General features: G+C 43.2%; 1 protein-coding gene across 9 annotated transcripts in view; it reads left to right on the top strand.

The window, feature by feature from the left end:
* Positions 1–13,015, top strand: part of LOC122542310 (uncharacterized) — a 370,387-nt gene that overhangs the window by 305,775 nt on the left and 51,597 nt on the right. For all 9 annotated transcript variants that reach the window (XM_087978361.1, XM_087978360.1, XM_087978363.1 and 6 more), the window contains 2 exons: positions 5,611–5,716; positions 6,349–6,508. In XM_087978361.1, the coding sequence (XP_087834487.1) occupies positions 5,611–5,716; positions 6,349–6,508 (266 nt within the window). The remainder of the gene's footprint in view (positions 1–5,610; positions 5,717–6,348; positions 6,509–13,015) is intronic.

Below are 13,015 nucleotides of genomic sequence, written 5' to 3'. Positions count from 1 at the left end.
CCGTGCATCTACTATTTCTAAAGTAGTACCTCCTTAAGTACTCTGGCATGAAGATTATCAGGCCCTGGGAATTTATCAGATTTGAATCCCATCAATTTCCACAACACCATTTACCTACTCATCGAGATTTGCTGCAGTTCCTCGTTTTGTTAAACTCAGTGTTCCCCATCATCTCTGGTATGTTATTTATGTACTATTCTGTGAAGACAGAAATTTGAATTTAGCTCATCAACCACTTCTTTGTTTCCAACTATGAATTTCCCTGTTTCTGATTGTAAGGGAGCTATATTAAGTTTCTTTTTACATACCTATAGAAACTTTCACAGTCAGTTCTTAGGCGCTCCCCGCCCCCCCCCCCCAAGTTTACTCTCAAACTCTACTTTCCCCTCCTCATTCATTCCCTTGCTCCTCCTCTGCTGACTTTTAAACTATCCCAAATCCTCAGGTTTATTGTCTTTTTTCTTGCCAATTTGTATGCCTCTTTATTTTGCATCTAATTTCCCTGTAAGCCATGGTTTAGCCACTGTTCTTTTTTGCACTCTTGTGCCAGACAGGAATAAACAATTTTTGTCGATCACCCATTTGCTTTATGAATGTCTGCCATTGCCTACCCACTGTCATAACTTTAAGTAACATTTCCCAGTCCATTATAGCCAATTCATCCCTCATACCATCATAGTTTCCCTTATTAAGATTCAGCATCCTCGTCTCAGAATCAACTACCTCTTCTCTAGCTTGATAAAGAATTCTGTCATATTGTGATTACTCATGCCCAAGGGACACTCTTAAAAACTACATTGTACAGTCTAAAATGCCCGTTCTCTCATTGTCTCCTCAACATATTAGTCTGGAAACCATCCCATGTACACTCTTGGAATTCCTCTTCTCCAGTATTGTGACGAGTTTGATTTGTCCAACCTATATGTAGATTAAGATGTTCCCTTACCTTACCACATGCATTTCGGATTTCCTGTTTATTGTCATTCCTAACGTCACCACCACAGTTGGTGGTCAATATTACCACCCTCATTAACGTTTTTGCTCCTTGATATTTCTCAATTCTACCAACATAGACTGTGTATTGTCTGAGCTAATAACTTGGCTCAATGTTGTGTTTAAACTAGTAATGCAACTCCAGTGCTTTTTCTTCTTAGTCTATCCTTCCTAAATATGGATATTTACTTCCCATCCCTGGTCACCATGCGTAATCCCACTGTATTATACCCAGTTATATGTATTTGCATGATTAATTTATCCATTTTATTTCAAATGCTCTGTATATTCAGACACAAAGCCTTAAAGTTTGTCTCTTTAATGTTCCTTGTCCCATTCTCACTATTTTTTACAGTAGCCTTGTTTGTTTCTAACCTTTGATTTTTCTGCTTTTCACTTCTGTTATTCTCCTTTCTGTCATTTGTATTTGTCCTTGATTCTCCTTCCTGCCTCCTTGCATAGGTTCCTATCCCCCTACTAATTTAGTTTAAATCCTTCCCAACCCCCCATTCTAGTAAACACTTCCCCCTAGGGCATCGGGTCCAGTCCTGCCCAGGTGTAACCTGTCCAATTAGTCCAGATCCCAACTCCCCCACGTCTCAATGCCTGAGGAATCTGAAACCCTCCCCTCACACTATCTCTTTAGCTACTACTTCATCCTATATATCATGCTATTTCTACTCTGTCTAACACATGACACTGGTAGTCATCCTGAGATCACTACCTTTTGAGTTTGATTTTTCAGCTTGTCTCCTAACTCCCTTTATTCTGCTTGAATGACCTCATTCCTTTCTTTCAGCTGTGTTGCCTATACCAATGTGTATCACCACCACTGGCTGTTCACCCTTACCCTCCAGGATGTCTTGTAGCAGCTCTGAGACATCTTTGACCGGAGTGTCAGTATGGCAACATACCATCCTGGAGTATCGTTTGCGGCTGCAGAAATTCCTCTCCATTCCCCTTACAATTGAATCTCCCATGACTACTGCATTTCCACACTCTTTTATTTCCCCTCACTAATGCAGCAGAGCCAACTACGGTGCCACAAACTGTTCATTATTTTGGGATGCTTCAGGTGACAATATTGAAAGATGAAATATGAGAGTAATACAGAAGAAGATTTCAGGAGGTTTGTATATGCAAGGTAAAAGAGAGGCAAGAGTGGACATTGGGCAGCTAAAAAATAAGGCTGGCAAAGTAGGAATGGGGAACAATTGAATAGGTACTTCGCATCATTCTGAACATTGGAAGACGCCTGTACCAAACTAGAGCTTCGAGAGAGTTGGAGGCAGAGGTGAGTGTAGTGGCTATCTCTAAAGACAAGGTTATGGGGAAGCTGAAATGTCTGAAGGTGGATAAATCACCCGGACTGGACAGAGTACTCCCTAAGGTTTTGAAGGAGATAGCTGAGGGGATTGTTCAGGCATTGGTGGTGATCTCGGAGAAAGTGAGGACTGCAGTTGCTGTAGATCAGAGTCAAAAAGTGTGGTGCTGGAAGAGCACAGCCGGTCAGGCAGTATCCAAGCAGCAGGAGAGTCGACGTTTCAGGCTTGAGCTCTTCATCAGGAAAGTCCTCATGCTCAAAATGTCGATTCTCCTGCTCCTCAGATGCTGCCTGACCAGCTGTGCTTTTCCAGCATCACATTTTTTGTTGTTGGTGGTGATCTCTTAGGAGTCACTGCAGTCAGGACTGGTAAATGGCTAATGTAACAGCCCTGTTTAAGAAGGGAGGGAGGCAGAATGTGGAAAATTACAGGATAGTTCGACTGACCTCAGTCCTTGATAAGATTTTAAGAGTCCATGATTAAGACTGCCAAGTATTTGGAAGTGCATGGTAAAATAGGGCAAAGTCATCATGGCTTCATCAAGCGAAGGTCATACCTGACAAATCTGTTAGAATTCTTTGAGGAGGCAATGAGCAAGTAAGAAAAAGGCAAGTCAGTGGATGTCATCTACCTGGATCTCCAGAAGGCCTTTGATGAGGTGCTGCGTTTGAGTCTGCTAACTAAGAAATGATGTTAGGAGCAAGCTCCTGGCATGGATAGAGGATTGGCTGTCTGGCAGAAGGCAGAGAGTGGAGATAAAGGGATCTTTTCCAGGATGATAGCCTGTGACTAGGAAGTTTTGCAGGGTAAGTGTTGGGACCACTGTTATTCATATCATACGTTAATAATCTGGACAAAGGAACTGAGGACATTGTTGCTAAGTTAGCAAATGACACACAGGTGGTTTCGGAAGAGCTGTTGTATGAAAAGATAATCTGAGCCAAAGTAAGCAACTAATAGTGACCCCAACACTAATCCCAGTAACCACGATTATGTCTTGGGTTTTAACAATCTCATCACCTATTTCATTCCATATGTAATCCTTGTGGTTCATACAAATCTACATGATTCTCACCTTTTCCATTATGTGAAAACTCTCCCACATGGTTTAATTAAAGAGGTCGTGTTGAGGACAATGGCAAGACTGCAGAAGGACTTGGACAGGTTAAGAGAGTGGGCAAGAAGTGGCAGGTGGAATACCATGTGGGAAGCACGGTGTGAAAAATAGAGGCACAGACTATTTTCTAAAAGGGGAAAGGCTTTGGAAAGCTGAAGCACAAAGGGACTCAAAGGTCCTAGTTCAGGACTGTTTTGAGGTTAACATGCAGGTTCAGTTGACAGTTTAGGTAGAAAAATGCAATGTTTGCATTCATTTCAAGAGGGCAAAAATAAAAGAGCAGAGATATATTGCTGAGGCTGCATTAAGGTCTGATCAGACTGCATTTGGAATACTGAGAGAGTTTTGGGCACTGTATCTAAGGAAGTTTGTGCTGATCTTGGAGGGGGTCCAGAGGAGGTTTACAAGAATGATCCTGGTAATGAAGGGCTTGTCATGAGGAGCATTGAGGACTCTGGATCTGTACTTAATGGATTTTAGAAGGATAAGGATGGATCTCAAGGAAATTTTCAGAATACTGAATGGCCTGAATAGAGATGTTTCCACTAGTGAGAAAGAATAAGACCTGAGGGCACAGCCTCAAAGGGAAGGGGCAACTCTTTAGAACTGAGATAAGGAGGAATTTCTTCATCAAAGGTGGTGAATCTGTAGAACTCATTGCCAGGTTATTGAATGTCTTTAAGACAGAGCTAGATAAGTTCTTTGTTAGTAAGGGGATCAAGAGTTATGGGGAGATGGCAGAAGAATGGGGTTGAGAAACATTTCAGCCATGATCAAATGGTATGGCAGATTCGATGGGCCAAATGGCTTAATTCTGCTCCAGTATCTTCTGGTTGTGTTGAAGTATTCAGGTAGGTGACAAGGATTTGTTCAAAGATGTAGGTTTTACAGAGCATCTTAGAGGAGGAAAGCAAGGCAAAGGGGTTTAGGAAGGGGATTCCATGGCTTAAGGGCCCAGTAGCTGAAGGCACAGCTGCCAGTAGTAAAATGATTAAAGCTGTGGAAGAGACCAGGATTGGCGGAGTGCAGAGAGCTCAAGAGGGGGTTGTAGGGCTAGGAGGGATTACAGACACAGGGAGGAGGGAAGCCAGGGAAAGGTTTGAAAACAAGGATGTGAATTTTAAAACTGAGATTTGTGGGACAAGGAACCAGTGTAGGTCAACAAACATAGATAATGATGCATGGAATGAGAAGAGGAGGAAGAGATGGTAATTATCTGTAGACTGATAACAAAGGATTTTGTGACATAGGATGCCCTGGAAATTTCATTTGGAAACCTGTTGTCATCAATGTCTTAAAGATTTTTTTCATCAACCCTATTCAGAGATGTTAATGACACACCTCTGGCGCTAGGCCTCAGAGGTAGGGACACTCCCACTGCAGCACTGGTACCCTCCCAACTATCTTTAATTTTCTAAACACTTTTTATTAACCTATTTTTCTAATCAACCTGTTCAGCGGTATTATTCCACACCTCTGGAACAGTCCAGGGGTAGGGACACTACCACTGCGTCATAAGAGGGCCCCTCCAATTGTCATCTTTATCCTATTGCTAATCAACCCGCTGAGAGATGTCATTGCCTTTGGAACAGGTGGAGCTTGAACCCAGGTTACCCAATCCAGTGCACCACAAGAGGGCCCTGTTTATGTATTTAAATATATTTTCCTAATCAGCCTATTCACAGATGATTAGATTAGATTACTTACAGTGTGGAAACAGGCCCTTCGGCCCAACAAGTCCATACCGACCCTCCAAAGAGCAACCCACCCAGACCTATTCCTCTACATTTACCCCTTCACCTAACACTACGGGCAATTTAGCATGGCCAATTCACCTAACCTGCAAATCTTTGGGCTGTGGGAGGAAACCGGAGCACCCGGAGGAAACCCACACAGACACTAGGAGAATGTGCAAATTCCACACAGACAGTTGCCTGAGGTGGGAATTGAACCCAGCACCCTTGTGCTGTGAGGCAGCAGTGCTAACCACTAAGCCACCATGCCGTCAGATGTTTAATTATATACCTCTGGAGCATATGGGAGTTGAATCCAGGGCTCCTGGTTCAGGGGTAGGGACACTATCACCGTGCCAGAAGAGGGCCCCTTACTACTGTCTTTAAAATAAAGCCAAAAAAACTCAGTTCAGCTGTGAGTGGTTTTTGTTCTGGATTGCAGCCATTGAAGCCGTGAAGAAAGCCCATCGTGAGGAATTGGAGAGATTGCGGAGCATTCAAAATATTGCAAACAACAATGATTTGGAGAGGCTTCGCAAACAGCACCAGTGAGTATGACTAACCCCTTGAGAATTTTGAAATGTGTGAGTAGGAGCCTATCAGATAGAGGCAACAGGTAACAGGGAGTTGTGTTTCTTAACAGGGTGTTTAATCCAGTTTTCTGATCCAAAATGGGAAAGTAGAATTTTATTCACATCCACTCTGTCAGCTAACGAGAGTCAGGGTGGGACTTAGGCTAGACTGGTAGCAAGATGCCTAATTTACAGCAAGCGCCATCTAATCATGCAGCAAACAGTTAAATTAAAGCAAAGTATTCCTGGAAATTTGAAATAAAATAAATGTTGGAGAATCTCAGCAGATCTGGCAGCATTTTTGAAGAGTGATTCAATAAAATTTGATGTGAACCACAGCAAACAGAACTTCGAGTTCAGCAATGTCTCCTGACAAAAGAAGAGTTATTTCTCCATTAGAAATACAGTGAGTGGAAGATAATGATCTGCTACAAATTTTGTATCAATCCCAGTCACTTACACAATGATTCAGATCTAGCCTGTTTGGGAATAATGGTATATGGTGTCTGTCAGAGAATGTTTGGCTGAGAGGACTCGTTGTGCTTGTGCTATTTTGTGTCACAACACTCACTGACGCTTTACTTATTTGAAGTCCTGCTTCTTTGTAGGGAGGAGCTGGAGTCCCTTCAGCGGGAACTGCAGGTGCTGTCTGAACAATACTCCCGCAAGTGTCTGGAGATTAACTACCAGGTGAAAGAGACGCAAATGCGGGAGAGGGACCTGTCACGGAGTCAACGGGAGAATGAGGAACTGCTTCGACAAAACCAGGTAACAGGGGCGTGGACAATTCAATTGGGCAGTGATGCTTCTCAGAGGGAGGAGGATACCTGAAATAAAATACAGAATGAGAAAAGGCTTCTCAGCCCATCACCCACTGCTAAGGATCTGATGTGTTATAGATGGTGCCTTCTGGACAGTCAATGTGAATCCTGAGGGGTCAGCAACTCAATCCGTTGCCTGGATTAAAACCTTCCATTGACCTGTCCCCTGTCTTGAGTATTTCTCTTCTTTTTGGATCTAAAAGCCAGGCTGCCCCTTAACCAAAAACGTTGTACCTACCAATTTTGGACATGACAGTAATTCACGCAGAGTCACACAAAATGGCTGCTCTGTCCCTCCCAAGCTCTGCGGTAGCTGCCCCACTGAACCTGTGATGAGTTTGACTGAAGTAAGTTGAGTGGGGTTTATGGTGGTTAGAATATAGGTGCTGTTGTAGTCATGACTAGTTCCCTCCACAATAGTAACTAAGACAAGAGAAATACATTCTGTGGCCTTGAGTCTTGGTGTGTCACCAGGCATCTGGTGAGGTCAGAATTGTGATTTATTCTGACAGGTTGGATTCAGAGCATTAGTGTCTACAAGAAGTGTGATATTTTGTCAATTGCCCTGCAGAGATTAGAACTTAACAATCTAGACTGACAGTCCAGTGCAGTACTCAGAGTGCTGTACTGTCAGAGGCACTATCGATTGGGTCATTAAACTGAGTCCCCACATGCCTTGTTGCCCTTCTAGATGAATGTAGTCATGGGTTTGAAAGGTGCTACCTTGCGAATCTTGGTGAATTTCTGCAGTACATCTTATAGATAATGAGCAAGCAGTGGTGGAAGGAGTGGAAGTTTGTGAATATGGCACCAATCAAGCGGTCTGCTTTGTCCTGGTTAGTGTTAAGCTTCTTAACTATTATTGGAGCTGCACTCATCCAGGGAAGGGAAGAGTATTCCATCACACTCCTAAATTGTTCGCGGGTTTTGAGAAGATTTGTAGCTCAGGTTGAGGTTCTGGATGTAAGTTTGTTTACTGAGCTGGAAGGTTCATTCCCAGATGTTTTGTCACCACACAAGGTAACATCATCAGTGAGTCTCTGGCACGCTATCAACAAATACATCGACTTGGACCCTATTACCAACCTCTGAGAAAATTAACAGGAAATGACATCAACACAGGAAATGACATCACCAACCCAAGGAAACCTAAACACAGTCATAACACCAGTGCTTCACCGGATGGTGTTACCTAGTATGGTGACGAAACATCTGAAAATGAACCTTCCAGCTCAGTGAGCAAACTTACATCCACTCCTAACTTGTGCTTTGTAGATGGTAGACAGTTTTGAGGATTCAGGAGTTATCGACTGCACAGTATCTAATCTCTGATCTGCTCTTATATAAATCCAGTCCAGTCCAGTTTGTGGTCAATGGTAACTCCAGGATGTTGAGTTTAGGGATTCAGTGATGACAATGCCATTGAATGTAAATGGGTTTGGTTGGATTCTCTCTTGTTGGAGATTCACATTGCCGAATGTTTGTGTGGCACAAATATATTTTCCTCTTGTCAGCTTAAGCCTGGATATTGTCCATGTCTTGATGTATTTGGATGTGGACTGCTTCAATATCAGGGGAGTTGTGAACAATATTGAACATTCCACTTCTGACCTTATGATGGAAAGAAGGTCACTGATGAAGTATCTGAAGATGATTGGGACAAGGAGCTGAGGAGAACCTGCAGAGATCAGCTGGAGCTGAGATGAATGGTTTCCAACTACCAATATGCCAGATATGATTCCAACCAGCAGAGTGTTTACCCCCAATTTCCATTTACCCTGATTTTACTAGGACTCCTTGATATCACACACAGTCAAATATGGCTTCTATGCCAAGGACTGTCACTCCCACTTCATTTCTGGCATTCAGTTCTGTTGTCCGCGTTTGGGTCAAGTCTGTAATTAGGTCAAGAGGTGAGTGGCCCTGACGAACCAACCTGAGCATCAGTTATTGCTAAGCAAGTGTTGCTTGATAGCACTATTGATGACACCTTCCATCACTTTACTGATGATCAAGAGTAGGCAGATGAGGCAGTAATTGGCCAGGTTGGGGATTTGTCCTGCTTTGTGTGTACAGGTCATACCTGGGCAAGTTTCTACATTATTGGATAAGTGCCGTGTCGTGGCTGTACTTGAACAGCTTAGCTGGGGGTATGACCACTTGTGGAGCATATGTCTTCAGTACGATTGCCAGAATGTTGTCAGGGTCCAACATCTTCGCAGTATGTAGTGCCTTCAACCTTCTGTTAAGATCATATGGAGTGAATCAAATGGTGGAGTGGTGGATATCTTTGATTTTGGGGCCTACAGAGGAGGCCGACATGGATCAACTACTCAGCACTTCTGACTGAAGATTGTTACAAGCGCCTCAGCCTTATCTTTTGCACTGATGTGATGGGGCTCCCCAGTTATTGAGCATGGGGATGTTTGTGATTTGTTAATTGTCCATCACCATTTACGACTGGATATGACAGGATTGCAGAGCTCAGATCTGATCATTAGTCTGTGGAGTTGCTTAACTCTGTTGCTTGCATTTTATTTCCAGAGTTTCTGTTGAATTCAAATTCCAGCACCTGGCAGGTCTCTGCCAACATTACCTGGATCACTAGATTGAATTGAATGATTTATTCTCACATATTTTACAGTGAATAATACAATGAAAAGCTTTAACTGTTGTCACAATCCGGTGCCATTTTGAGTAGTTTAAAAATAGCTATAACTAACTGAAAGAGAATTTATCTTTGTTCTGCTGCCTCGGCTATAAATCCTCAGCCCTGAGCTAGGTCACCAGAGACATCTGCGCCTCCACCCCTCCTCCTCCACTTCGCTGCTACCTGTGCCGAAGACACCAATGTAAAAGTTGCCACTCTTTAAGCGCCATCTCTTATTGGTTGGGTCCACCTCACTGACCCTGAGGCTGGGTCCCACGCCGAACCCATGCAACTGGGAGTCCCTGGTTCTGCTGTCACTGCTGTCTCATCAATAACCAGGAGATGCCTCTCTGGGCCTACCGCAACCAGGAGCTGTCACTTCACCGATAACTGGGAGCCTCCATTCCGGGTCAATCGCAAGCATGAACAGAAATCCCTGGTTCAGCTGCCACGTCGATCATGCCAGGAGTCCCCACTCTGGGCCTACTGCAACCAGGAATCCTTGGCTTTGCTGCCTAGCCAGGTCGCCATCTCACCAAGAGTCCCATTCCTGCTGCCCTCCTCCAAGATGTTGCCTTTTCCAAGAGGATGAAGATGAGAAAAAGAAGAAAAAGAGAAAAAAAGATGAAAAGAGTAAGGATGAAGAAAGGAAGTAGCCTGTCAGGAGCGGATGAGCTCATGAACCCAGTCATTGCCTATGTTGCCAGTGCCGCCATCTTGGAACCTTTACCATTGACAGTACCAGTAGACCATCACTTCTCTAGGCGGTGTCTGCTGCTACAAACCACCAAAGCTTTCACAAGCACAAAACATTGCAGCTGTGACTCGTGTTGTTTCCGCCTTTGTATAAATATAGAATGATTGTCGTCTTAAGAGAAGCTGTAATCTTATCTGAATGGTTCAGCTGACAGCACAAGTGAGTTTCCTGTTGCCAACATCCCTTCCAATATTAGATGCAAAAGTCCCAGCCTTACATAAAGATGTCTATTATTTGTCACAATACTCATGGTGGCACAGTGTTTAGCACTGCTGCCTCACAGCGCCAGAGACCCCGGGTTCAATTCCCGCCTCAGGCTACTGTCTGTGTGGAGTTTGCACATTCTCCCCGTGTCTGCGTGGGTTTCCTCCGGGTGCTCCAGTTTCCTCCCACAGTCCAAAAATGTGCAGGTTAGATGAATTGGCCATGCTAAATTGCCCGTAGTGTCAGGTGAAGGGGTAAATATAGGGGAATGGGTCTGGGTGGATTGCACTTCGGCGGGTCGATGTGGCCTTGTTGGGCCAAAGGGCCTGTTTCCACACGAAGTAATCTAATTACTGTTTAAATGAAAAGATATTTGCACATTCTCGACATTACTTGTGTTAACCTTGTATCAAACCATGGAAGGAGCCTCCCAAGATGGCCTCCATGTTATGAGATGGAGAAGCACTAGAGATCATGCTGTAAAACCAAATATTTTTATTTTTCTTAATTTTGATTATTGACCAAATATGGAAGGAAAGTCCTGCTTGAAACTAAGCAAACTGGGGGAGGAATTTTTCAGTTTTAAAACAAATTACTGGAGGTGTGTTTACACTACTTCTTACTTCAAGCAGTAGGAAGAAATTTGCTGGACTCATAAGCACTGTGGGCATGTGTTCAGGGCAGTTTTGCTCAGAGGCAGCCTGTTGATTTCAGTCAAGACCAGCTCATTGGGTTAGGAATGTTCAGCATGACAACAACTCGCTGATTGGCTGCTGGGCAGGTGGACTGTCTATGCGTACACAATACAGGGGTAGAAAGCTTCCAGACTCTAAAGAGCATCTCTCTCCTTATAAGTAATGAAGAATTGGAAGATAGTTAACCATTCTCATTCACAATTTGCCTAAAAGCTGTTGCCTCTCACCAGGGAATGATATGCTAAACAATTAGTGTGATAATTGTCCTGTGTTTTCAGTAAGGAACTGTGGGGACTAAAATGAAGAATGTCAGAGATCAGAAGAACCGAGAGACGCAAAAGGACTCATTGAATACTGTGGACTGATGCTATTGAACTGTGTCCTCTCATATTTTTTTTTCCACCCATAACATCTATTTCTTTTTTGTTTGTCTCTCTGCATATATATGTTGGGTTTAAAAATGAGTAGAATTTAAGTTAGAATTACAACTTATCATTCCAGTTTTGTTTGCCTTGTCATTCAATCTGATTTATTTGTAATAAACAGTAGTTTCTTGTTAAATGCAGAAAACTGGTCATCATTTTCCGGCTGGAAAATCAGCAACGATGAATACTTCCTTTGAAAATTTAACTTTTGTGACAACTCAAAGATAGCAGAACTCGATCAGTTTACTTTCCCAAGTGGATTGTAACTGTGCAAGAAAGGACTCACAAGAATAATAACCAATCTGAGCGGTTTCACTTGTCTGAAAAAGCAGAATAAGTTGGAACTGTTCTCCCTATAAAGGAGAAGTCTGCATGGTGGCCTGATAGCTATTGAACATAGAACGTTACAGCGCAGTACAGACCCTTCTGCCCTTGATGTTGCACTGACCTGTGAAACCAATCTGAAGCCCAGCTAACCTATACTATTCTATTTTCATCCATATGTTTATCCAATGACCATTTAAGTGCCCTTAATGTTGGTGAGTCTGCTACTGTTGCAGGCAGGGCAATCAACGCCCCTAGTGCCCTCTTGAGTAAAGAAACTACCCTGACATCTGTCCTATATCGAACACCCCTCATTTTAAAGGTACGTCCCTTTGTGCGAGCCATCACTATCTGAGGAAAAAGGCTCTCACTTTCCACCCTATCTAACCCTTTGATTATCTTATAATGTGTCAATTAAGTCACCTCTCAACCTTCTTCTCTTTAACAAAAGCAGCCTCAAGTCCCCCAGTCTTTCCTCACAAGACCTTCCCTCCATACCAGGCAACATCCTAGTAAATCTCCTCTGAACCCTTTCCAAAGTTTCCACATTCTTCCTATAATGCAATGACCATAATTATACGCAATACTCCAAGTGAGGCCACGCCAGAGTTTTGTACAGCTGCAACATGACTTCATGGCTCCAAAACTCAACTTCTCGACCGATAAAAGCTAGCACATTGTACGCCTTCTTAACAACCCTATCAACCTGGGTGGCAACTGTACAATGGCACAGAGATCTCTCTCCTCATCTACACTACCAAGAATCTTACCATTAGCCCTGTACTCTTTATTCCTGTTGCTCCTTCCAAAGTGAATCACCTCACACTCTTCCACATTAAACTCCATTTGCTATCTCTCAGCCCAGCTCTGCAGCTTATCTATGTCCCTCTGTAACCTGCAACATCCTTCGGCACTATCCGCAACTGTACTGACCTTAGTGTCATCTGCAAAGTTACTAACCCATCTTGCTACGCCCTCATTCCAGGACTTTTATAAAAATGATGAACGGCAGTGGCCCCAAAACAGATCCTTGCAGTACATAACTAGTAATTGAACTCCAGGATGAACATTTCCCACCAACCCTCTGTCTTCTTTCAGCTCGCCAATTTCTGATCCAAACCACTAAATCGTCCTCAATCCCATGCCTCTGTATTTTATGCAATAGCCTACCGTGGGGAACCTTATCAAATGCCTTACTGAAACCCATATACACCACATCAACCGCTTTACCCTCATCCACCTGTTTGGTCACCTTCTTAAAGAACTCAATAAGGTTTATGAGGCATGACCTACCCTTCATAAAATCGTGTTGACTATCTCTAATCAAATTATTCCTTTCTAAATGATTATAAATCCTATCTCTTATAACCTATTACAACTCTTTACAATAGACAATAGC

This window comes from Chiloscyllium plagiosum, unplaced genomic scaffold (genome assembly GCF_037043375.1).
Source record: "Chiloscyllium plagiosum isolate Xiang-an unplaced genomic scaffold, Cpla_swu_hap1 HiC_scaffold_33, whole genome shotgun sequence".
Taxonomy (NCBI): domain Eukaryota; kingdom Metazoa; phylum Chordata; class Chondrichthyes; order Orectolobiformes; family Hemiscylliidae; genus Chiloscyllium; species Chiloscyllium plagiosum.
Note: the sequence above shows the minus strand (reverse complement) of the source record. Positions and strands in the feature narration are given on the sequence as shown.